Source organism: Canis lupus, chromosome 19 (genome assembly GCF_048164855.1).
Source record: "Canis lupus baileyi chromosome 19, mCanLup2.hap1, whole genome shotgun sequence".
NCBI lineage: Eukaryota > Metazoa > Chordata > Mammalia > Carnivora > Canidae > Canis > Canis lupus.
In genome coordinates, this window is record NC_132856.1 from 30,556,151 (window position 1) to 30,581,247 (window position 25,097).

The 25,097-nt window shown below is 39.7% G+C and overlaps 1 protein-coding gene across 4 annotated transcripts in view; it reads right to left on the minus strand.

Annotated features, from left to right (window-relative positions):
* PTPRG (protein tyrosine phosphatase receptor type G) overlaps positions 1-25,097 on the minus strand; it is a 706,326-nt gene that overhangs the window by 194,080 nt on the left and 487,149 nt on the right. For all 4 annotated transcript variants that reach the window (XM_072785567.1, XM_072785566.1, XM_072785569.1 and 1 more), the window contains exon 5: positions 21,505-21,600. In XM_072785567.1, the coding sequence (XP_072641668.1) occupies positions 21,505-21,600 (96 nt within the window). The remainder of the gene's footprint in view (positions 1-21,504; positions 21,601-25,097) is intronic.

Below are 25,097 nucleotides of genomic sequence, written 5' to 3' on the forward strand. Positions count from 1 at the left end.
GAGTAAATATAAAAATACTTAGCATGCCTTTCAGAATCTTCACTGAACGTGTCCACCCATGAAACCTAAGAGAAAGCCAACAGCTACAGATATATCAGCTTTCCTGGAGGGAAGTAAAGAACAAGGGCATAATATCTAGTGCCAGCTAGTTTCAGCTCTGTGATCTAGGGCAAGTTACTTAGCTTCTGATTTTTCTTTCTTCAAGTCTGCTAGGAAAAAATCACCAGAAAATAAGCTAGGGCCAGGGTGGGAGGTGGGATGAAATGTCTTATTTGCCTACTTGTCTTAAGGATCAAACAATGTTAAGTAAAGGCAGTTGATGAATTGTCAAGCCCTATAGAAAGGTAAATTAATATTAAAATATTTATTCCAGTTCTTTCATCAGTTAGTTATACAATCTTTCAAACGTTTAGTACCCACAGTGAATATAATCCCTGGGGGTGCCTGGGTGGCTCAGCCTGTTAAGCGTCTGCCTTTAGCTCAGGTCATGATCAGATTCTAGACTGAGCCCTGCATTGAGCTCCCTGCTTGGTGGGGAATCTGCTTCTCCCTCTGCCTCCCTGCTCTGCTCACACTCTCTCTCTGAAATAAATAAATAAAATCTTAAAAAAAAAAGAATATAATGTCTAATTAGGATTAGTAAATCTCTAAGATAGCGACCATTCAAACCTGGTAAAGTACGATGGTGGTAATTATTACTCTGAGATATTTATTGCCCGCTTTAACGACTAAAGTTAATTTCCTAGCATTATACTATGCTTTAAAAAATTTTTTTTACTGAAAGTACTTTTGAGAATCCCAAATGCCTCCTCTTCCAGAGAGTGCTTTCTGAGATAATGATGTTTGGCCACGCTTGTCATTCCACTTAACAATAATTTCTAAAAACATAAATAATATACTTTGTGTTCTTTATAAAGTAATAGAAAATCGGAAGAGGACTGAAGAGGAAAATCAACACCATTTCTCTGTGTTAAAAATACATAATTTAATTTAACCCATGTTTTGAAATAGAAAGACTGTAGCATAATAGAAATTCCATGGAAGAGATCCTTTAGAAAACAAGTATCTAGTTTTTAAGTATTTTCTGACCATATTAGCTCATACTTATTCTTTATTAAATATATAGTTCAATATCATTTTCACTAATATTTAATTCACAAAACAGTGAATTTAACTTTTGGAATACTGGGGGTGGGTTTCTTCAAAAGTCTATTTTCTGAGCATTCTGGATACAGAAGGTCTAAAAGTCTGAGTGAAGTTTATTTCATACGAGGGACACCATCTAAAACTCTGCTTTCTGAACAGATCCCTACTATGCTATGGGTTTTCTAAATTAGGGGAGGCATGTAGAGGACTCTTCTTTTGTCCCTAAAAGAGGCATGCCCCCAAATTCACATTCATACGCCAGTAACATGAGCATGTCAAAAATGCACCATTACTCATGACAGTGTTAATTTATTTATGTGGAAATGCTTGCTTGGATCAGGAGTCCTTTAAAGAACACTAGGTGCTATTGTGGGGTTTATTTAGGTTTTCATTTGCTGGAACAGTCACAGGTCTGGAGTAATATCGCCTTTGGCAGAACATCCTGAACTGCATTTAATAAGAGTCATATTCTCACTCTGCAGCAGGAAGATTACATGAGCAGGATCTAAAAGAACTGGGAAGGCCATCCTTTACCAAGTCTATTTTACACTATTAGGTTTTACAACCAATATCTCCTTTACAGTACTAAGTGGGACAAGGCAATCAGTTACAAAGAGGATCTGAGTTTGCCCTTTGCTTAAATGCACGATAATAGTAACGACTGGCTAGAGGCTTTGTGCTTCTCACAGTGGGTTCCTAATGGTGTCATCTTAAGCCAGGTTGGCCCCATAATTTCACTTTTCAGATGGATGGCTTTTTGCTTTGTGTTTTGAAGATGAGCTGGTAAACTGTGTATGTTTAAAAATCCTTCTGAGCCATAAAAGAAACCTAAATGGAAAGTCTTTTAGACCGTAAATTGTAACAGAGTGTAAATGTGATTGGCATTAAAGGACACTGTAGCTAAGGACCATCCACCTAATTTGTCCTTTTATTCTGATCACGATAATCAGGTTTTAGCCCGGGCACCAATTTGTCCTGAAACACAGAAGGTGGAGAGATAATGTGATATTATGAATGACGACTATAATTTTTATATATTAGACATCTAAGAACTACTTGGAAAACACATGAATGAATTCCCCACAAGAAGTTCGATCTGTGGGTTTACAGGTTTTGCAATGTGGCTGCTAAATTAACTTTCACAGCGGAAAGCAGTCGGTTGAATTTGCAATGACAACGCCGGGCAAGATACACACATGAACTGATCATCAAAATCACAGCCCTGGCCAGCTCTCCAGAATTAAAATGGAACCCAAAGAAGACAGAAGGCCCATCCAATACACTTGTACAATGTCCATAAAACAAGTAAGGAAATAAACACAACAGGAGAAAACATCAAATGCAAAAAGCAGTGAAATTGCCGGTATCAAAACAACAATGAGGATGTGTCTACAAACCAGATCGTGAGCAGCATTTGCAAACCCCTCTGACCTGCTTTCTTACCCCAGAAGTGTTATTTTCATTAGTCACCACGCTGCTTCAAATGCATGCTCCCAGAGCCTGAAACTAATTTTCTTCCTCCTACATAAGAACATAAAATTCCTACAATCTTGGTAATAGAAAGAGATCATTTTTCCCCAGGTTCCAGCTACCACCATCTCTTTTCTTTATGACAAACGGATGACAGTGCATCCTCCTTGATTTCTCTCCAGCTTGGCTCTCTCTCCACAGCATTCCTGATCTGCCCCAAAATGGTCCCTTTGGCCAGTTTTTCAATGGCTCCCAGATAAAAATCCAGAGTTGACGGCCTTCAAGGTTCTGTGGAGTCCAGCTCCAGCCCTAGCATCTTTCTGTAGGTCCACCGGCACTCTGTTTTCCCATACTGGAGTCCCTCATCACGCACGCTATTCCCTTGGAGCTGCCAACTCCTTGAACCCTATCATGTGCCCTGAAAGCTCTAACTATCTCTTTCCTATGCTGGACTTAACCCAAGCTGAATTATGCATTCACTGGCACATTTATATGATCAGTATCTCTTCCTCTAACAGACTACAATTTCTATAAGAACAAAGACCACATGGTTATAGACATAACCTGTCTTTACCAGGGCAGTCCCGGGGTGCCTATCAGAGAGACTGGCATGCACTTGGCCACAAAAAAATATTAGGTGAATGAAACCTGAAAGGAATCAGATAATTCTATATACATAAGCTGGAAAGACCTAGATACTAACCGTGTTCTTTCACCGAGGATGCAGAACAGCCCATGATCTGTGGTCCTGGTGGTGCCAAGGCCCCTATTGTCATTTGTATGCAGAGGAGCCTTGGAAGACCTCACTCAGCTAGCATCCAAACCAAATCGTAAAATTCTTGTTAGATATCTTTCTCTGGCTCGCTGAAGGCCACACAGGGGATGTAGCTTTGACATTCTCCATGACTAATAGCATCAGCGCCTAACAGAGTCCTCTCTGACACCAGGAACGTCTGCTTCCCAACTTGTGATGGTAAATACTGCCCTCACTTTGCTTTATGGCCCAAGAATTTTTAAATGAAGCTTTTACAACAAGGATATAATTGAAGGCACAGTACTTTGCTGGGTATCCGGACTGACATTACACATTTGCCTGGCAGAAAAACACTGCAACATTTCATCATTTACAAAGCGAGAGAGGAGAAGATTATTACGGTTGGGTGCTGGCAGATAAAGGCACGGAAGGTAGATTATCATTCTGATGGGCCAAGTCAGCTCGTGGACAGAAAGTGCTCCCTTGTAGCAGGTCACAATCTCTCCTGATCTGGAAACATCAAAAACATCTGGGCTTCCAAAGTTTCATCAGGAGCTGAGAGGCTCATCAGCCAACGGAGAACCCCCAACGCCTCTACAGGCTCACAAGACAAACACTACTTCTGGCCCTGTGTGTTAGGGACTTCTTGGCATCAGCCCTGGATGGCCTTAATGGGGACACGGGGTTGTGGGATGCCTGGCTCTGGTATGGAGACATCTAGCAGGTGCTGCCAGAGCTTGGAACTTCCCAGATCCAAAATCTTTTACTAAAGCAACGGGACTGAGGGAGCTGCATGGCAACCATCATAAAAACCCAATTTTGATGGGCTTGAAGCTAGGTTCCACAGATAGCTAATTAAAATCATGTGCTTTGGAGGCAGGCTAGCAGAAAACACAAAGTTCTCAGAACCTTAGCATCATCCAATTTTTTTTTTGAAGATTTTATTTATTCATTCATGAGAGACAGAGAGAGAGAGGCAGAGACATAGGCAGGGGGAGAAGTAGGCTCCCCGTAGGAGCTGATGCAGGACTCGATCCCAGGACCCTGGGATCATGACTTGAGCCAAAGGCAGATGCTCAACCACTGAGCCCCATAGGAGTCCATTATCCAAGTTTTAGAAGAGCTGCTGGCAGGACCAGTGGTTCAAAAATACAGGTTTGCCCAATGAAGACTTTCTCTTAAAGTCCTAATTGGGTTAGGTCCTGACTACTGCCACCGGGGCATCCACCCCAGGTCTACACTCCTGGGGGGGTGGGTGCGGTTTGGAGTTTACAGGATGGGAGGAGGTAGCATAAGATTGAGGTTGAAAAGAGAGAAAGAGCCTCCAGAGTAGGGAAGACATGGGTTCAAATCCCACCATTTTCCTGCCCTGTGACTTTGGGTAAATTATCAAATATGGCTGTTCCTTGGTTTCCTCCTTTGTCAGGTAGGCAGAGATGTTCCCACTGCACAAACCTGAGACATCAAAGAAGATAACATGTAGAAACCGGCCAACAAAACCAGAAAACTCTCCTCCCTGATATTATTTGTCACAGAAGGAACAGGAGACCAAAGATGGGAGGTGCAAACTTACTGTGTCTCTCTCTCCCACATTCCCCCAGGGCTCACCAAAAGTGGAAATCTGTACTAACCCACATTTATTCACAAGTGCTGGGGAAGCTCTCTCTTTTCCTTCCAACTTCCTACTCACAGCCTCCTCCCTAACGGAAGGGTAGTCCTCCCTCCTTAATGCTGGGCCACTCCAAGAAAAGCAAGCCCAGCCCTCTCTCCTGGAGCTGTCCTCCCAATTCCCCAGCTATCTCCAAGCCAGAGGGGATGCCCTTTATTCCAACCTCCAGCACTAAGCAAACCTAGCTGGCCAAGACAACGCCCCAATCCCAAACCCCGGTTCCCAGGTTAATGAGCCAGATTGGCCTTACTTTGCCTTCTTACCCTCTCCAGGGGCAGAAACGGGTAGATTCATGTGAGCTCCAATACCTGTCATATCACTCAAAATGCCTTATCACTAGACAATTCTTATAATCGAGCTTCTTCTAACCCAAATTAAGAGAAGGCACAAATGACTAGAGCTCCGCTACACCTCTGAGAATGATACTACTTTGGATAATACAACAAGGTGGAGTCACCAACAGATGATGGTACTTCCTGAATCCGTCCCCTACAAAATGAGAACAGAATCCAAGCAGAACTGGTGTTATTCTGAGAAGTGGAGGAAGGGAGGCTAATCAGCCGTCTCTCAAGAAAACGAGACCACCACAGAGTAAGGCCTAAATGAACCATCGCCTCTTAAGCAGAGGGCTGGCTGGGTTGGAGTGAGGATGGAAGACAATCAAGGGAGCTGAAGAGAGTCCTGAGAAGCAGTCACTGGGTGCGCGCTGGGTGTTCTCAACATGTGCTGCACTTAAGAATCACACGAGAGGGAATCCCTAGGTGGCTCAGTTTTTTGCTGCCCGCCTTCAGCCCAGGGCATGATCCTGGAGACCCAGGATCAAGTCCCATGTTGGGCTCCCTGCATGGAGCCTGCTTCTCCCTCTGCCTGTGTCCCTGCCTCTCCCAATCTCTCTCTCTCTTTCATGAATAAATATATAAAATCTTAAAAAAAAAAATCACACGAGAAGCTGTGACAAATGCTGATGCTCAGGCCACCTCCTAGACCAATGACATCTAAGTCCCAGGAGATGGACTCAAGCATCGATGTTATTTAATGCTTGCTCAGCGATCAAACTGCACAGCCACCGTGGAGGACAACTGTCCATGCCCTTTCAGCCCAATAAGTCTAAGAAGAAGAGGAAAAAAAATCCCACAGGTAACATGTCATAAGCCCTGTTCAGGTGAACATACCTTTCCCCTCCCATACACCGCAGGCTAACCACTCTGCCATCCACGTAACTGTTAGGCTTGGTGGCTAATTTTTTACCAGTTCATCAAAAACAATGCCTGCTGTTGCTTCAATTGTAGCGAAAGCTAACATTTATCACAGACTTACTACGTGTGGGTCACATATTCATCTCACCTGTGTTAACTAATACAAACCTCACAACCACCATCCAAGAGCAGTCTCTTATGATTGGCTCCATTTTCCAGATGAGAAAACAGAAAGGCCAAGTGAAACTGACCAGATTTTACTGCTATTTATGGGCCGAACTGGGATTTTCTCAAGCTGTCAGATCTTACAGTCCATTTCCTTTACCAAATAGACTCTCAAGTGATGTCTCTTGCTTTCATTCAATATCCTTATGGTCAGCACTGGGAATATTAACAGCAAACAAACAAAGGTCCTTGTCTTAAGGAGCTGGCAGGTGTGTGGATGTGTGCACACATGTTGAGGGAGGGCAAGAGAGCATGGAGTAACCTCCTTGACAACAGGGACCATGCTTTAGTCAATCCTCTGGATGCTGTGCTGACCGCTGTATATGGCACACTGTAGTGTCTCCATGTCTTTGCAAGGGAATTAACAAAGAAGCAAGAGAAGGCCACAGGAGAGAAGGAGAGAGGGACCCGTGTACGGGGTTATCTCATTCCCCTTCGATGAGGGGGAACACAGCCATGATTGCCAAAAATGCAGAAAGGAACGCACTTCCTCCTCACAGCCCTAATCTTCAGTGCACATCAAACACAAGGACAAATGAAATGAATTGCCAGAACAGGCAATAATTCACATGCACTAGTATTTAAAAATCTGTAACGATCACATCATTATTGCTGGCAGTGCCTCTAACCAAGCAGACACTAATAAGGGGTCTCATAAAAGAGGATACATTTCCAGCACAGATAAGGCCACATAAGGCTGCCTGGTTTACAACTTTAACACTGCAGAGAAACTCACTGCTAGGAATTAAGCAGTCACTGGGGGCCAGTGGAAAATCTGACGAGGCCCTCTCCCTTCCAAATGGCCTCCCCACCATCTGCAGGCATCTGGGCCCATGTCATACGTTACTTGTCTCTCTCTCAGATGACTGGTTGCTCTAATTAAATAACTATTTATTTCACCAACCAAGGTGTTACAACTAATTACTTTAGCTCCTCTTTAAAGGAGTAAGAGAGACTTGTCGATGCTCCTGGAGGAAATTTGAATTTGGTCACCTCCTCTTGAATTAGTGAGTGACAGCATCACCAACAACCATGGAGACTTCAGAATCTTGTCTTAAGGCCAAGGCCATCAGAGAACTGAAGCACCCTCCACCAAAATGCAAGTAGGCTGGCAGGATGCACACATCTGATGCACCAAAAGCAATATGTTTATTTTAATGTTATCTATTCTGGGCCAGGCTTCGGGATACACAAGAATAACGGTTCAAATATTCCCTTTTATTTTAGCATGTCAACTCTAGTTGTTACTAATTGCCACCATCATCGTTACTATTTTAGCAAATTTTATGGAGTGGTTCAAAGTCTGTTCCATCAGGCTTTCATATATACGAGCTCATTTGAAGTTCACAACAAAACAATCGGCTATCAATATTTCCATATGATGGACAAAGGCAACTGAGGCAAAAGAGAATAAATAGATTTGTCCTGAGGAATGTGCCAAGTAAGTGGCAAGTCAGAATTTTAGAAATTTTCACTCCAAAAGCCCAACCCTTTTTAGTGGTTTTCCTAAACACTGATTTCTCTTCTTTTTCTTTTTTCCTTAAAAGATTTCATTTGGGCAGCCCAGGTGGCTCAGCGGTTTGGTGCAGCCTTCAGCCTAGGGTGTTGTCCTGGAGACCTGGGATCGAGTCCTATGTCGGGCTCCCTGCATGGAGCCTGCTTCTCCCTCTGTCTGTGTCTCTGCCTCTCTCTCTCTCTCTCTCTCTGCGTCTCTCATGAATAAATAAATAAAGTCTTTAAAAATAAATAAATAAATACAAGATTTTATTTATTTATTCATGAGAGACGCAGAGAGAGGCAGAGGGAGAAGCAGGATCACCGCAGGGAGCCTGATGCAGGACTCAAACCCAGGACTCTGGGTTCATGACCTGAGCCAAAGGCAGATGCTCAACCACTGAGCTACCCAGAGGCCCCTCTAGACACTGATTTCATAATCGAAGGGAATCTAAGCATCTGGGGAACGTTCTGGAATCAGAATCTCCTTCAATAGGATTAAGTGGGATAAAGTATGTAGAATGCTTAACAGAATTGGCAGAGGGCCTGACACATGACCAGAGCATCTTTAAAAAAATTATTGTTTATATTTAAAGAAAATCAGAAACTAGAAATCTCTTTCTAGAAGACTTATGATTTTACCTGTCTTAACTCTTTTAGTGGGATGAGGACAGCTATACAATGTAAAATAGAGAAGAACCAAGCTTTAGGCTGCTTGCCATTAAAAAAGAGGGAGGGCTAGTAAGCCTACCAAGTTCAGATGTGGCCCTAAATATTCATTTCCTTTCCTGAAAGATTTAGGAATTGGCTTTGTGTTAGTTAGCTGCTTGCATTTCTGAGACATCTGGCGCTAAACCCTATAATTGGTTGTTTTTTTAAAAAAATAGAACCAGTGCCTGGCAGCCACCTTTGGAGAGTGCCTAAAAATAGAAATAATTCACTGAAACCTCATTAGAATGGTGCTCAAGGATGCCAAGCTACCAGGGAAAACATTGCAAAAAGTCGAGTAAGACCTAAGTAATAGAATCTAGAAGTTCTAGGAACTGAATTATCATAAACAGAACTGGATATCATTTCAGAGATATATAACTTTGCTTTATGCATTTGGTACAAACCAATTACCGGTAGTATGATTTTAAGAGTACTCCTCACCAAACCCATTTATATGATATATGAAAGTTACCTATTAGAACCAAAGGACTGATATCAAATGATTACTGCATAAAATTGGTTGATTATGCCAATTGATATACACAGATTAAGCAATTTTTTTCATTCAATGTTGTCTATAGTACTGATATGCTTAATTAATACTTTTTTGAGGGAAGCCAAGTATAAGTCTTGGCTTCCCTCAGCTTTGGACAAACCCAAATTCTAAGTAAGGAGGCTCTAAATTAATTAGTGCCATCACATTATTTTGTATATAGCTACCTAGGAATTTGCATGCACATCAAAATCACGTAATTTCATGTATATTCAGAAAACACAAAAGGCTAAGAAAAACAATCTGCTGTACAAATGTGTCCAGGTGAGTCAATAAGTATGTTTCCCAGATCTCACAAAGCCCAAAACTGGAGGAGGATCCAATGTATGCTAATAATTGTCTTGAAAGCCACATGGGCAGTCCTAAGAAAGAAATGAGGTGAGCCCTAACTACTGTGCCTTCTACTGTATCCCATATGGAATCTTGCTTGTTGCAAGTTAAAAGGCAGGATGGATAAAATATTTCTATTTTGGAAGTCCTCCCCATTGTCTGTCTCCTAATCCCTCACAAACCAAAGGAGCTGCATTCCTGAAAAATACCAGTTGGCCAAACAATCTTACCAAAGGAGGGTTACTAGAAAATGTCTCACAGAGATACGTGAAATTCAGTTTCTTACTGGTTTGCTATCACATCCTGTAAAAATGGTTGAATGGATTTCCACTCATTAAGAAAGATCTATGCAAACTGGTCTGTCTTAAAATGCCAGTCAAATGCTACATGACATGTGCTTTGAAAGTATGGGTCAGAAGAACCCTCCAGAGATAGGCATCACCCTAAACAAGGAAACAAAAGCTCTGGGCTTCAGATGGGTACAGATATTCTGTGTATATTAAGAAGCTACAGCCAGGGTGCCTGGGTGGCTCAGTGGTTGAGCATCTGCCTTTGGCTTAGGTCATGGTCACAGGGTCCTGGAATGGAGTCCTGCATCAGGCTCCCCTGGGGAGCCTGCTTCTCCCTCTGCCTATGTCTCTGCCTCTCTCTCAGTCTCTCATGAATAAATAAATAAAACCTTAAAAAAAAAAAAAAAGGAGCTACAGACAGAGGAAACAAACTGTAGTTTCAATGTAACCCGTAACTACAAAAGAAAATTGCAAGCTTCTTCTCTGGCAACCCGGTGTTGCAGCACCACAGGTGAGTAGCATCATGATTTATACAGTTAAAGATGGCTAATCATTCCTCTGGGACAGTGTCTGGATGCACAGAGAGTACCAAGATTTTCAGAGACAATAACAAGTCTCTAAAATAGAACCAGCATTAATAGTTTAAAAATCCTGCTCCAGGAAATGACTTCTATGAAGACTAGGGACCGAGGTAGCACTGTGATTTGCAAAGGCAGGTTCTCCTATAACCTTCACAAGGGAGTTTCATTGATCCTTGAGTTTTTCAAACCAGCTCCCACTGTTTTCAAGTTCAAAGGCATTTGCACATGCTCTTACTTTTGTTTACTTTTCTATGTCAGAGGGAATGTTTTATCAAATTGGTGCTCCTTTCCCAAACCATTGTAGTACTTGGAACAAATACCCACATGGGCTCTTTAATTTGAAGGGGCATAGGTGAACCTGGAATACCTGAGCTGATTTAAAACAGGGCCAATTTAAATATTTTGGCATGTAAATCTTCATACCCTGTCTTTAAATCCCCAGGTAGTTAGATCTTGGTTGGCCAGGGACTGGGAATTTCTCAGGCATGAAATTTTTATTTTTATTTTTATTTTTATTTTTATTTTAATAGTTATTCCTATGGCCATCGACTAGCCGAATAATGCAAACAGCTCTCCTATCCACTGAGATTAAAACATTGAAGTATCCTCAAATACTTCCTTGATAACCATGAAGCAGGGTTTCTCTATCTCAGCACTGACATTTTGGGCCAGGTACTTTTCTGCTGTGAGGGTGGCTGACCTGTGCATTGTAGGATACTGGGCAGTGTCCCTTGTCTCTATCCATTAGATGCCTGTAGCACTGCCACCCCAGTATGATAGCTAAGTGTCTCCAGACATAGCCACAAGGCAAGATCCCTCATCCCCTCTTTCCTCCCCTCCCCCATAAGAACTACTGTCATTAAAAAAGTTAAGAAGTAACTGTTTAAGTCTTTACCCCTTTCACTCACACTATCCTTATCTAACAGCACCATTTATTCAATACTCTTTAAACCCTTGTATAAAAAGGAAGCAAAACAAAAACAACAACGACAACAAAAAAACCTGTCACCAAATGTATAAAATAATTATAGGCACAGAGCTAAAGAGAAGTTAGAATAGGATCAAAGGTTTTCACTATGGGCAAAAAGAATAAGAATACAGTTTTAAGTCACAAGTTATGAACTCTTCAGGTACCAGCGAAATTAAGAGAGGTCTTGAAGCACTTCTATACACATGATACTAACTGGAACCAATGATATCTACTTCTTTCTCTGCCCTTTTAAACAAAATACCAGCTTCTCTGATACAGTATTCAACTAAGGGCACAGACTCGAGACGGGCTGTTGCTGTCGAAATACTGGCCCTAACATCTATGGGCCTGTATAAGTTTGAGAAACTGACATTGAGAGAAAAAAGCTCCACGCCTCAAGCTTCTGCATCTATAAAATGGGCATAATAATACCTTGAGGTGGTCCCAGTAAAGATTAAAGAAGATAATGCTGAATACAGGCACTTTATTTTGGCATCTTACATGAATTGGGTCCACAATATTAATTTTTATTAGCAGTATTTGTATTCTATTTATTCGTCTTAAAGATTTATTTCAGAGAAAGAGCATGCACACATGCAAGTATGCACATGTTCAAAGTGGGGAGGGGTAGAGTGAATGGGAGAGAAGAGAATTTCAAGCAGACTCCCTGCTGGGTGCTGAGCCTGATGCAGGGTCTCAATCTCATGACTGTGAGATCATGACCCAAGCTGAAACCAGGAGTCGGATACTTAACTGACTGAGCCACCCAGGCGCCCCTGTATTCTATTTAAAAGCATCTTTTCAACTAGTTGATCTAGGGGGGGGGAGTAGGGTAAAAAAGAATTCCCACTTGCTTCTCTACTTGGGATGCAAAGTGCTTTATCTGTAAATCCCAAAAAGTGTTGTCAAAGTATCTACTACATCACATTCCAAGAAGAGCAAGACTAGAAAATATGAGAAATGGGTCAGGAGTCATGAAACTAGAATTCTCTTGTCTTGGTAGATGTCAAAGAGTTACAGGATCATGGTCAACCTCTCAACTCCTGAGAGCTAGGTCTCTCAGCTGTCCTGTCTGGTGGCTCACTATAGAGTTCCCAATATTTTCTCTGAGACTATGGCAATCTGATTCTATGACTTCTATTAGAACAAATGGCAAAAATAACTAAATTCTAAACGAAATGACAGATTCTAAACTATTTTCACTTAGTGATATACAGAGGCAAAGTACTTGGTAACCAACCTTGAAGTGCAATGATTTAATTAAAGAAGATTTTCACATGGTCTTTTTCAAAGTCTCTTAATTATGTGATGCTTTGCCAATTATTAAATTGTCCTCCGTAATGTCTGCTTAGAGGAAATTTGAATTACAGGCCATTTGCAGACAAGAGATGTACTGAAAACACCTGATAGGCTATAAATTCAGTGTTGTACATCCACAGATCTACTACAAAATTGCAACTGAACATTAAAAATGACTCCAGCCTTCACTTAATGGTAAGTCCTATGAAATCAATTAGCTGTTAAAATAGTTTAATTGGAACATATGTATTTTAATTTTTGTGTGTATATATAAAAAAAAGTCTTCCTATCAACCCAAAACATTCTGAAATTACACTTCTAGGTAATGTAGTGAAAGAAGTGAACTTAAAACTGGATAAAACCAAGGATGCAGAAAATGTGAAAAGGATGATATTCAAACAGCAGCAACTGGCAAGGAATAAATTAAGAATCATATCAGTGTACTACAGTTACCCCGAAAGGCAGTCTAAGAAGGAAGTTTTACAACTCAACACCACTTGCTGACTCAAATTCACAAGTTCTCCCAGAAAAAAATAGTTACTGGCTTTTGGGGTGGATGTTGGTAGATGGATATAATTACTCATTTCCTTTTTTTTTTTTTTTAAGATTTTATTTATTATTCATGAGAGACACAGAGAGAGAGGAAGAGACACAGGCAGAGGGAGAAGCAGGTTCCCTGTGGGGAGCCTGATATGAGACTGGATCCCAGGACCCAGTATCACACCCTGAGCCAAAGGCAGACACCCAACCACTAAGCCACCCAGGGATCCCTAATTACTCCTTTCTTTTCTCTTCTAATTCCTTCCTTCCTTCCTTCCCTTCCTTTTCTTTCTCCTCTTTTGTGTCCCTCTCCTCCCACATTTCTTCTCCCCCCTCCTTCTTTTCTTTCCTTTTTTTCTGTGCACTAGGGCCCCTTGTTTCACTTTCCCAAAGGGACTGGTCAAAGTAAGAAAAAAAAATCAGAACTATCTATAGAAATGATAGCAAATGTATTCATCATTAAAAAAAGAAAAAAGACTCCCAGGGGACAATTAAAAAAATAAAAATATTGACTGAAGTCACCATGCATAAAAAGGATGACTTAAACGTTCACAGTGGTGTTTTGCTTTGTAGAAAGATGGAGGAAAGGAAAAAAAAAACAAAAACAAAAAAACGGAGAAAGGAGAACCCAATTCTAAAATTCACAAATAGGAACTTCGTAAAGTGAACTATTTACCATTTTTAAAATGTACACAAGAGATAATTGTTGTATTCTTTTCTTGATGTTTCATCTCCCTTACCTAATACACCTTTCCTATCCGAATAATAAAATGATGCTACCATTGAAGAAAAGATTCAAAGGCCAACTCTTTTCACAACCTCCAACCACTTTCAGGACAGGTTAGAATTCTGAGGACACACTGGCAATTTTGATAGAGAATGGCACAGAGAAGGTGCTTAATAAATATTGCAGAATGAACAAATGAGTTAGCAAATGAGTGCATGAATAAATAAATGAGAAAATATTACGTTTTTTTCAGTTAAGGAATCTAAGGGAGAAAAGGGAGGGGACACAGGAAGAAAAATAGACATGTACAGAACAGCAAGAGCAAGAAAAAGCGCAGATACATACATATGGGTACCCTGAAACACACAGAAAACTAACCCACCAACCATCACCAACCTAGAAACAACTAGAGGCAAGCCAGAAAGAAACACAGCAAGATAATCCACGAGAGCCTCTCCATCTACCATCTACTGAGATAAGAGCATTTTGGTAGGAAATGTTATTTATTTTTTTATTACTTTTAAAAAGACTTATTCATTTTTTTGAGGGAGAGAGACTGTGTGTGAGAAAGCAGGAGGAGACACAAAGGGAGAGGGAGAAAGAATCTTAAGCTGATTCCCCGCTGAGCATGGAGACTAATGAGGGGCTCAATCTCAAGACACTGAAATCATGACCTGAGCTGAAATCAAGTCAGATGCTCAACTGACTGAGCCACCCAGATGCCTTGGTAGGAAACTTTATTAAAAAAACATTCTCTGATACAGATATATCCCCTTATTCTTGGCACTGAAACACTTCTTTGAGGCCTCTGAATGCATTACTATTTTAAGATTTATAAAGCCCTGTTGCCTTTTCATAACCATAGGTGTATAAATGGAGATATATTCTTTTGTTGGCATGTTAGACCCAAATGGAGCCCCAGTTACCATCCTCAGAGGGTTACCATCCTCAGTGAATCAGGAGACTCGTAGCCTTCATGTTCAGGTCTTTGACTATCTCAAGAGATGATCTTAAACTTCTAAATAGCCACAGCCCCTTGTAGGTGAAGCTTACACAACCATCTAGACCTGCTCTGCCACAACCTAGATGATTCATGCTGTGGTAGGACCCTGAGTGGTTTCCTAGAACTTAGTTCTACTCAGTATATATTTCCTGAACAGTAACTGAGGTCAAGACATTGATAGGAGGGCGAGGAAAATGTAGGAGGTGGGGGTACAAACAGAAGAGAAACAAGACATGAACCTCATCCTCAAAGAGTTTCCATTCTAGTATTCTCAGGCCCCTCACCTCCTAGGGCCTGTTTCTGATACTCTTTAGCTGACAGGCTATCATGCTGTTCCTTTTCACTCAAGACTACAGAGCCTAAGTATGTCTCCACTGAATTCAGAAGTATTGGCACAATCAAGCCACAGTGTTAGTCACTTGCAAGAGATGCAGTGATGAGTAAGTGAAGACTCCCAGTCCTCAATGATCTCACAGTACAAAGGCAGAAGCAAGCAAGGAAAATAACATCTCTCATGCAAGATGGAAGGCATGAGAACAGTGGGTTAAAGGAAGGACAAATCCCATCTACCTGCTGTGGCGGGAGGGAACTTGAAATGCAGGGAAGTGGAGAAAAAGCCTTCCTCGCCAGCCCTAGATAGATGAGTCATCAAGAACTCCTCCTGCCTTCTCAAGGTCTATAAATAATCCCAGGTGCTGCCATTTCATTTAATTACTAAGCCTCTCCAGATGGAGAAAAATAATTAAGCAGTCTGTACCACCGACATGATATAAAGAATGGGTTAGCAACTTGTGAAACATTTGAATGTTGAAGTTTGCTTTCGACTCTCAAGTGAGGGCAGAAATGAAAAGGGGCAACCACTGAACCGGAGGCGTCAGGGCAAACCAAGTGACTGCGGTCATATCCTGGGCAGAAATTTAAACTGAGCTAGAAAAAAGAAAACAAAAACAAAACTCCTGGGAAAAGGGGGCTCAACTTTGCCAGGAGAAGCCAAATTGAAACATTAAGTGAAGAAACCTCATTGAAAGTAGGTTGTCAAAAAGAAACAGTTTAAGACAATCTATAAATAAATCAGGATGCAATTTATTTATTTCTTAAATGTACAAGACACATGCCATTGACTGGGCTGCTGGATGCAGACATAATAAAAATTTAATATCTTTGCGTCTGATGCAAAGATTCAGAAGAGACGATACCCAGAAAGGTCTAACAAGGAGGCTGGCGAGAACATCGCATGAGAAGTTTCTAAATGTAGCTGCTCTTAAAAAATCATGCATTTATTATTCCATAGTTCAAGAGAATCAGGAAGTATAAACAAAATTTTAGGCATTCCAACAACAATGGCCACTATGTAGTATGACAAATGAGATGCTCCCTTCAAATGATAAATTCGACAATAATCATATGCTTCTTGAAAAAACACGGTCATCAAACCCGTAAACCTATAGTAATCAAAACTGCAAAAAGCTTGGGATATCAACTTTGTAGGAGCATCAGGTACTAAAGCCATTAATATGTTTGCAGGGATAGAAGCCACATGGATTCAGACCAGAAATGGAGGAAAGTGTTCAACAAGGAACAGTGAAGAAACACTGAAACAAAGAAAAACCAATCCAGATGGTGATGATGGAAGATTTCTTTTCTAAAAACATACAGGCCTACTTAAGGTAAGGTCATTCTGAGTACCTGGTGTTCTCTGCTCAATAAACTTAAGCTGGAGCCAATCAAATCCTTTTTGTGTGTTGTTTCTAAAGCAAAACATCCACAGATTACCTAATCATTCCACTGTCATTTCAGCTTTCCTGTCAACATAAGTTTTTCATATTTCTTTCTTTAAACAGATAAACTATGTAGACTCTATCAGAATAATAGAATATTTTAAAAGAGCATTTTAATGACATTTGGTATTTTACATTTTTATAGGAATTCAAATCAGGCTAACAGCAAAGAATAGTAGAGATTCTACTTTAACAAATAGAAAACAATTATATTAATTCCTGTACTTATATAAATAAGCTACTACACAAGCACTTACTCTCTTTAGTGGTTTAATAACAAATATCTCCATCCCTTGCCAAGTCTTATTTTAATTAACTTGCTTAAAAAACCCTTGCAGATCAACTTTCCCCCTTGCCATTCTCCTAGATCTTGCAGAGGGCTGCTGATCCAAAGATATGTGTGAACTAGAAAAAAAGGTGTTCTTTCCTCTAGACACATCATTACTCATCAGTGGCTCTGAAGTGAATGCACCTTCTAGAATTGTGTGGCCTCAAATGTGCACAAGCATATGTGGCTGCCATGATTCACTATTTTCCCTACATGGAAGTGATTCTTTCTTCCTGCATGGTGTTCCTACAAAGGACTCCAGGGGGACCTGGCTCACCATCCTTCAGCATTGAGAGTGACTTTCAACTCTGTAATCAAAAGATGTCAGGAGCACCTGGGTGGCTGGCTCAGTTGGTTAAGTGTCCTACTCTTGATTTTGGCTCAGGTCATGATCTCAGGGTCATGAGATCAAGCCCTGTGTCAGTTGCATGATGAGTGTGGAGCCTTATTAAGATTCTCTCTGTCCCCCTTCCTCTGTCCCTTTCTCCTCACTTGCTCACTCTCTATCAAAAATTAAAAAAAACAAAAAACAAACAAACAAACAAAAAAGTCAGACACCATGTAAAGTTACTGGTGCCCAAGTTGGGGTCATGATCTTAAGATCACGTTAACATGAAAGCATGCAGACTGTGCTGCAATGGGCATATATGCTCCCTCCCAAGTAGACAGACAGCCCCTACTCAGATCTTAATTATTGCTACATCATCATGTCATTTTACGTATATCTTCCATATTTAACTGAAGAAAAGAATTGTAAACACTATGTAGGTTCCACAATCATGAGCTACAAGAGAACCACGTGCAGGCAACCTTTAGTCTAGGCCAACATACAGTTCCTTGGTCAACCATGTGTCCACCAGTTTGTGCTTATTTCAGTGCTTCAGAAACTTTATACTACCCAATCAGAGAAAAGGCAGTAGAAAGCTGAAATTATGCAGAATAACAGGCACATAATGAGGAAGAAAAAAGAAATAAAGATAATGAAAATTTGAAGGTGTAAGAAAATTACTCCAGTGTATGGAGAAAGCTAACATCAAGATGACAACATCTACATGGAACTCAGCCTTGACTAGACATGTGCTTGTCATTCACATCATGTCACTCTGGATAATTAATATTCAGGTGAAGAAGCACCAAGTCAACACATAGCCTCTTTACAAATATAAGGGTTTCTCCACTCACCTCTTTCTAGCTATTATCACATACAACTCTGACAGTGAAGTCCTAGTAGGTAGGAGCTGATTGCCTTCATTATATTGAATGTAGCAACTAGTGCCCTTTCTGGCACTGAATCAGTGTTCAATAGATGACAAATACTTCTTCAATACCAAAGCGCAAGATACCAGGTTTGAATTTGAAAATATATATCAAGATTTATCTGACTACTTGGGAGAAGAAAAACCAAATTCCAAATTTAACATTCTTGTAGGGAGACACAAACTACAAAGATCTCAAAGTATGGAATATAACTAGACTGCCAAATTAAAATAACAGTAATGCTGCCTTCGTCTCCATTGCTTGACATAGTGTGAACCAAGGTATATAAATGCATACATGCACTTTGAAGGAAAAAAAAAAGCAGCTCAACACAGCTTGGTATCTAAAAAACATTTCTTTTTTTTTATGTTATCTACCTTGTTTGTTGTGTAGCAAACCAAAATTTTTAGAAGAACTTATCAGATGAAATATATCTTTGTGGGTGAACTAGCAGTCATGTCCTAAAATACATTAAAAATTCAAAACCTACATTTCACACTGAGGTGTTCTGTTGGTTTGTACACCAATAGGCTTTGCTTGCCTAGGACTCTTATACTTCACAGGAGTTTAAACAGCTGGCAAAACAGAAAGGGTTTGGGTGGTGCACGCTGTGAACTGGTTCTTCCAGTACTCACAGAAACATTGTTAAAATTTGTCTTTCTGCAAGAAAGGTAACCTATAAAGTAGGACCAGGTTGGGCTGCACATGGGTGGGCATGACAGAGAAGAAAGAGGAGGTAGATTTGATGGTGGGTAGACTTGATAGAAGTAGAGGTGTAGCTACAAGGAAAGCAGCTTGCCAAGAGGACAATAATAGAAAACAGGAGACTAGCCATGGAAGTGGGTATTGTTTTAAGAATTGCTCAAGTGGGGGTGCCTGAGTGGCTCTGTCAGTTAAGTGTCTGACTTTGGCTCAAGTCATGATCCCAGAGTCCTGGGATTGAGCCTTGCACCAGACTCCCTGCTCAATGGAGAGTCTGCTTGTCCCTCTCTCTCTCTGTCCTTCGTGCTTGCTTGCTTGCTCTCTTTCTCAGATCAATCAATCAATCTTTGAGGGGGGTAAAGAATGGCTCAAGTCACCTCAGTATTGCATAAGGCAAACCAATCATGGTTTAAGTGCACAAATACAGAGAGAACCCAAGAAAACTGCCCACAGGGCAGTGCCCAAAATAGATTTCTGTTCATGCAAAGAAAACACCTATATCATAGGTCTCCATCCAATAGAAAAAGAATTGCATGGATATGGACACATACTTTATTTGGCCTTGAACAAATGTCAACTGTGCATCAGAACCCAGGTTAGGGGCTTCATTTAACAACTAATTACAATCTTGATGGTGTATAAGTTGCTATTCCCATTTCACAGATAAGTATACTGAGGTTGGATAGTTTAAATAACTCCCTCACCATTATACAGCTGTTAAGTAGAAGAGAGAGGACTCAAAAGTAAATAGCTTTGACTTTATTGAATGAGCTCTTTAAACACTATGCTCAACTGTGATTTATGAAAGTATTCAGGGAAAACAGATGTGTGAAAGAACAATGGAGATATCATATACAACCAAATACATATACAGACAATTTCCAAAACATTGGACCACAAGCCATGGTATGTTTTATAAAAACCATATAAAAAAAGTATGTTTTATAGCATAACCAAGTACATACCCAGTATGCCTCTCTAAAGAAAGCAACTAAAAAAAGGCCAACCAAAAAGAATGTTCTACAAAAATATTTATCTATGTGTAATACACTCTGATGCTTTCTGATTTTTTCTATTTCATTATTTTAAAAATGCTGGCAAGATTTATTGAAATTATTTCCTGGCTCACTTGTAATTCAGAAAACAAAAACTTTGAAAACCAGTGTCATAACCAATCCTAATGACACTACTCTTACTGCTTTTCTGAAGTTTGGGTAGAATATTAGGTTTTTCAATTATTCATATATAGTCTTCTATTTGAACTTTTATCCAAGAAAATAAAGGAGGAGAGGGTAATTAAGAGGGAGAGAAGGCAGTGGATAGAATTGTCCATCATATGTCACACGCTAAAACTACTCCAAACAAGAATGGCTCCATCTCAAAGAACCTTGCCCCAAAAGTCAGGGATCAAAGACCCACGGTGGAAAAGGTTCTAATGTCTGATATATTCCTTTGAGTTGTCAGAAAGACATCATTGTCCAACAGTGACTCACTGATGAAAGAAACACTGGATATAGTCTTCAGGCAAATTTTAAGACTGAAAGACAAGTCATATACCTACTACTTAGGTTACATTTGGCCCAAAAAAGCACCAGGTCTCATCTCAGCTACTTTTTCAAGATACTTGATGGTTGACACTACTTTTATTTTATGTGACTAATTGAAAAGCCTGTACAGGGACACCTGGGGTGGCTCAGTGGTTGAGTGTCTGCCTTCAGTTCAGGGCATGATTCCAAAATCCTGGGATCGAGTCCCACACTGGGCTTCCTGCATGGAGCCTGTTTCTTCCTCTATGTTTCTGCTTTGCTCTCTGTGTCTCTCATGAATAAACAAATAAAATCTTTAAAAATAAATAAATAAAAAGAAAGCCTGGACAGTCATATCTATGGAAGGATACAAGGTTTGGATTTTAGCTATAGAACCAACAGAAAAACCAGAAGAAACCCTCAATACAAATACAATAAAAAAAAGAAAGAAAGCATCTGAGTTCATAAATGTACTAACATGGAAATGGTCTCAGTGAAGACTTTAGTTACCATGGGAATTTCTGGGAGGGAAAGAAAAGGGGTCTCTTCAGAGAAGTGATAATGCTATTTATTAATCTACTTGTAAGTAATGTCAAATCTTAAAGTTGCTCCAAAGAAAATCACCTTTTTTTTTTTAAATCAGCCTTTTAATATGCTGAAGGAACCTGTTCAAAACGCTTCAGCAGTGAAGTAACTTAGATGATAAATGTGTTCTTCAATCTGTGCACCAGTCAAGTAGCAATAAAATCAGAATAATTCATGCAAAAATTTTCATTATGTTTCTAAACATACTTATTTACATTTTAAATCACACATTAGACAATATGAAATATCTTTCATTTAGACAGGTGTGAACTAGAAAACAGATGCATTCATTAAACATAGAACAATTCGGTGAACTAAAAAAAAAATAGAGAACTCTCTGGTTGAAGTACTTGAGCCACTGTTAACTTACTTGAAAAAATATGGCCATGGCTCCGATTATTCTGTTTTCAGAAATTGCAGTTTGAAAGCTGTCAAAGTCATCTGGATTATAAAAGAAAATCTGCATCTGTAAAAGAACAATGAAAATATGTATTAGGAAAAATTTCAAGCCTAAACAAAAGTAGACAGAATGGTACAAGGTACCCAGATTTCTCACTTCCTAACATTTGGCCAAAAGTATTCATCTATTCTTATTTTCCTTTTCTAAAGTATTTGAGAGCAAACCCCAGACATCGTATCATTTTACCCCTACAAACCACACGATCACACATAACCAGAGTGGTTTTATGCTACCCAAAATAAATAACGCCAACACCTTTTGATTGCCTGATATTCATGTCATGGTGAAAGTTCCCTATTACGAAGCAAAATTTTAATAGGGTAAAACATCTTGAAGTAAGAAAAAACTAAGCCTGTGAGACTCAGTGAATTTAGAAACATGGAGCCTGCTTCTCCCTCTGCCTATGTCTCTGCCTCTCTCTCTCTGTGGCTCTCATGAATAAATAAATAAAAATCTTAAAAAAAAAAAAAGCAGAATACAGACAAATCACTTAAAATCATGATATGATCCTAATGCTTGAATACTCATTGATTTTCAGTACAATGCAGAGAACAAAAACAGACCATGGAATATTCTCAAAATACTGCATATATAATAAAAATAACAGATTTGGGTCCTGATTCCAGCTTCTTCATTTAATTGCCCATGAGACCTCAGACAACAAGCTTACTTCAAAGTATCAGCTCCTCATGTATAGAATCAAGTATTTGCCTTTGGTAGGGTGGGTGTGGAGATCAAATGAGTCAGCGTAGTGTATAGTATGTAGTAGCATCAGGCCTACACCTCATCTGTGCCCAGGGAATCACATCATCATCATATTTTAAGGTTAATACTTGCCAGGTGTCTTAAAATTTCTAGTAAGAATGTGATTCCACTGAGTCTCTGGAATGATCCTACTTCTTATAGAAAATCAGATCTCCTCTATCATTCATTAGCTCTTTTCCATGACTTCTATTTCCCTACTTTCCAAATGATGTGATGTTGTTCTCCAAAACAAACTGAACAACCACACCCCAAATGGAGTTTGGAGATGGAACACTGAATGATAAATTCCCAGAGGGGAAAATTAAGTCAGAAAAAGTAGTTGAAGTATAGGTCAAAAGTAAATAGAGCGATGTTGACTGAAGACATTAAGAATAAGATGACATTTCTTTTCCGAAGGGTAAAATCAGGTAGCCCAATCAGGATACTTTCTAGGAAAAGTCAGGCACCCAAGTGGATGAAGGAAAGACGGGTAGATTCCTTTGGAGGACTTTCTTCCTTGCAGCGAATTATTTTTCTTACTGTGAATTCTCACCGATTCTGGCAGCCTCTTACAAATGTGTTGCCTTTAGGTTTGGACAGCTTTAGACATCATGCATTTACATTGAGAAAAATCCATTCAATGAGGTGCAGATTAAAATAGTTTAATACTTAAGTGAATTGCTTTGAGTACAATGCTACTAACTCAACAAAGAAACTCCACACAAGTATATTCAGAAAATACACTTAAGTTTCCCTTGAAAACTCAGGCCCTCAAATTAAGTAAGTTCACAGAAGTTTTTCTTATTCTACAGCCCATGAGCAGGCATGGCATTGTTTAATGCATCACCTGAATAGTGTGTGATACAAAATATTTTAAGACCTCTTCCAAGGGCATTTTCATTTACGACTGGGTGAGGAAATTCATTTTCAGAATATGTCTTTGAGTCATGGCTCCACCCAGCAAGATAATAAAATGTCTCATAAAGAGAACAGTAGCAGAAGTCTGAAATATCAATTTTCCTTACTTTTTCTCTTAAGTTGTAATGTACTGAATTAGGTTAACTTTTTTGAAGCTATCTTAAATAGGAGAGTAACAGGTGGATGGGGTTTTGCTGAGTGAACTGGACTTTAAATTGTTTTGTTGCTATTGTTGATGAGACAAATTGGGGCAGAAGCTGGAAAACTATTTCCCAAAACCATCTTTGGCAGATGTTGTGTGGCTACTAAATATCTTCAGTAGCCCACTGGCTTTTTGTAACTGCTCTCAAAAGCCATACCCAGAGCCTTCTCCCTAGCATCACCAAACATTTTCTTCCTAATAAAGTGAATCTAAATCATGCTTACTTAGTGTATCAGTCCTCCTCCTGAAGAATCATGGTACACATTTACTGAAGGAAAAGATCTGGAAAATCTGGCAATAGAGAGATCTATGAAATTTTCCACCAGCCTTTACCAGTGTCCCTAACTACTTACATTTCATTCCATTTGCATCCTCTCTCTCTCTTTCTCTCTCTCTCTCTCCCTCCCTCCACCTCCCGAACACATAGATACAAAATTTCTTTTTACGAATCACTGGGTAGTAAGTGGGAGAAAATATGCCCCTTTACCACTAAATACTTAAGTGCGTAATTTCTAAGAATAAGGACAGTCTTTTCTATAACCACCATATAATTATTCAAATTACCAAATTTCACATTGATACAATACTATTATCTCATTCACAATCCATTTCCAATTTTGGCAAATGCCCAAATAATGTACATTATAGATCATTATTCTGGTTCTTATTCCAGGAATCCAATTTCAGATCAAACTCTGCACTTAGTTGTCACATCTCTTTATACTGACCCCTCTTGCCCCCACTTTTATTTGGGACAGTTACTCAGTCTTTCCCTGAACAGCGTGAAGTGTATAGGTCACTTGTTAGGTGGAATCTGGGTCCGTTGCGTGGTTTCTCATGATTTGATTTGGATGATGCATTTAGGGCAGATTTCCACACTAGTGACATTGTCTTCACCGTGCATCTTCTCAGGAAGTGTATCCGGTGGATTTCTCCCACTACAAGGGGGGTTTTAACTGGATTGTATGGTTAAGTTGATGTCTGCCTGGCTTTTCCACTATAAAGTCACTAATTTTCCTTTTATAATTAAAAAGTATTTTTGTAGGGAGCTATTTAAGATTACATAAAAATACATTGTTGGTCACCTAACTTTTATGCACTAGTTTTAGTACTCATTGATGATTTTCTAACTGCACTACTCCTTCTATATGCATGAATGGGATATCAGTGTAAGGAATGGCCTTCCCTTCTGCATAGTTTATTTATTTATTCATTCATTTATTTATATACACACAAACTCACTTATTTGGTTTTATTGAATGGGTTATAATCCATTACCATTATTTATTTTAATGTACAAACTGTCTCAATAGGAGACCTTTGCACAGCAGGAAACCCTTAAAATGGATTCCTCTGTCATATTGCTATGTCACCATCATTTTATATATTTTTTAGCATCTCCTTATTAGCTGACACAGATGTTCCAGACTCATCTGGTAGTTTCCCTGCTCCAGCCCTAAAACTCCATTTGGGTGTGTTCTGGTTCCTTTCAATAAGGAATGGTATTTAAAGGCATTATATTCTTAAGTCAGTATTTTCCAAATATGTCTGAGATTAGAACACTTGGTTCTTCAAGAAAACTATATAGATTAAGGTTCTGTGACTCTATTCCAACCAGGACCTTCCTTGCAAGGGAAAG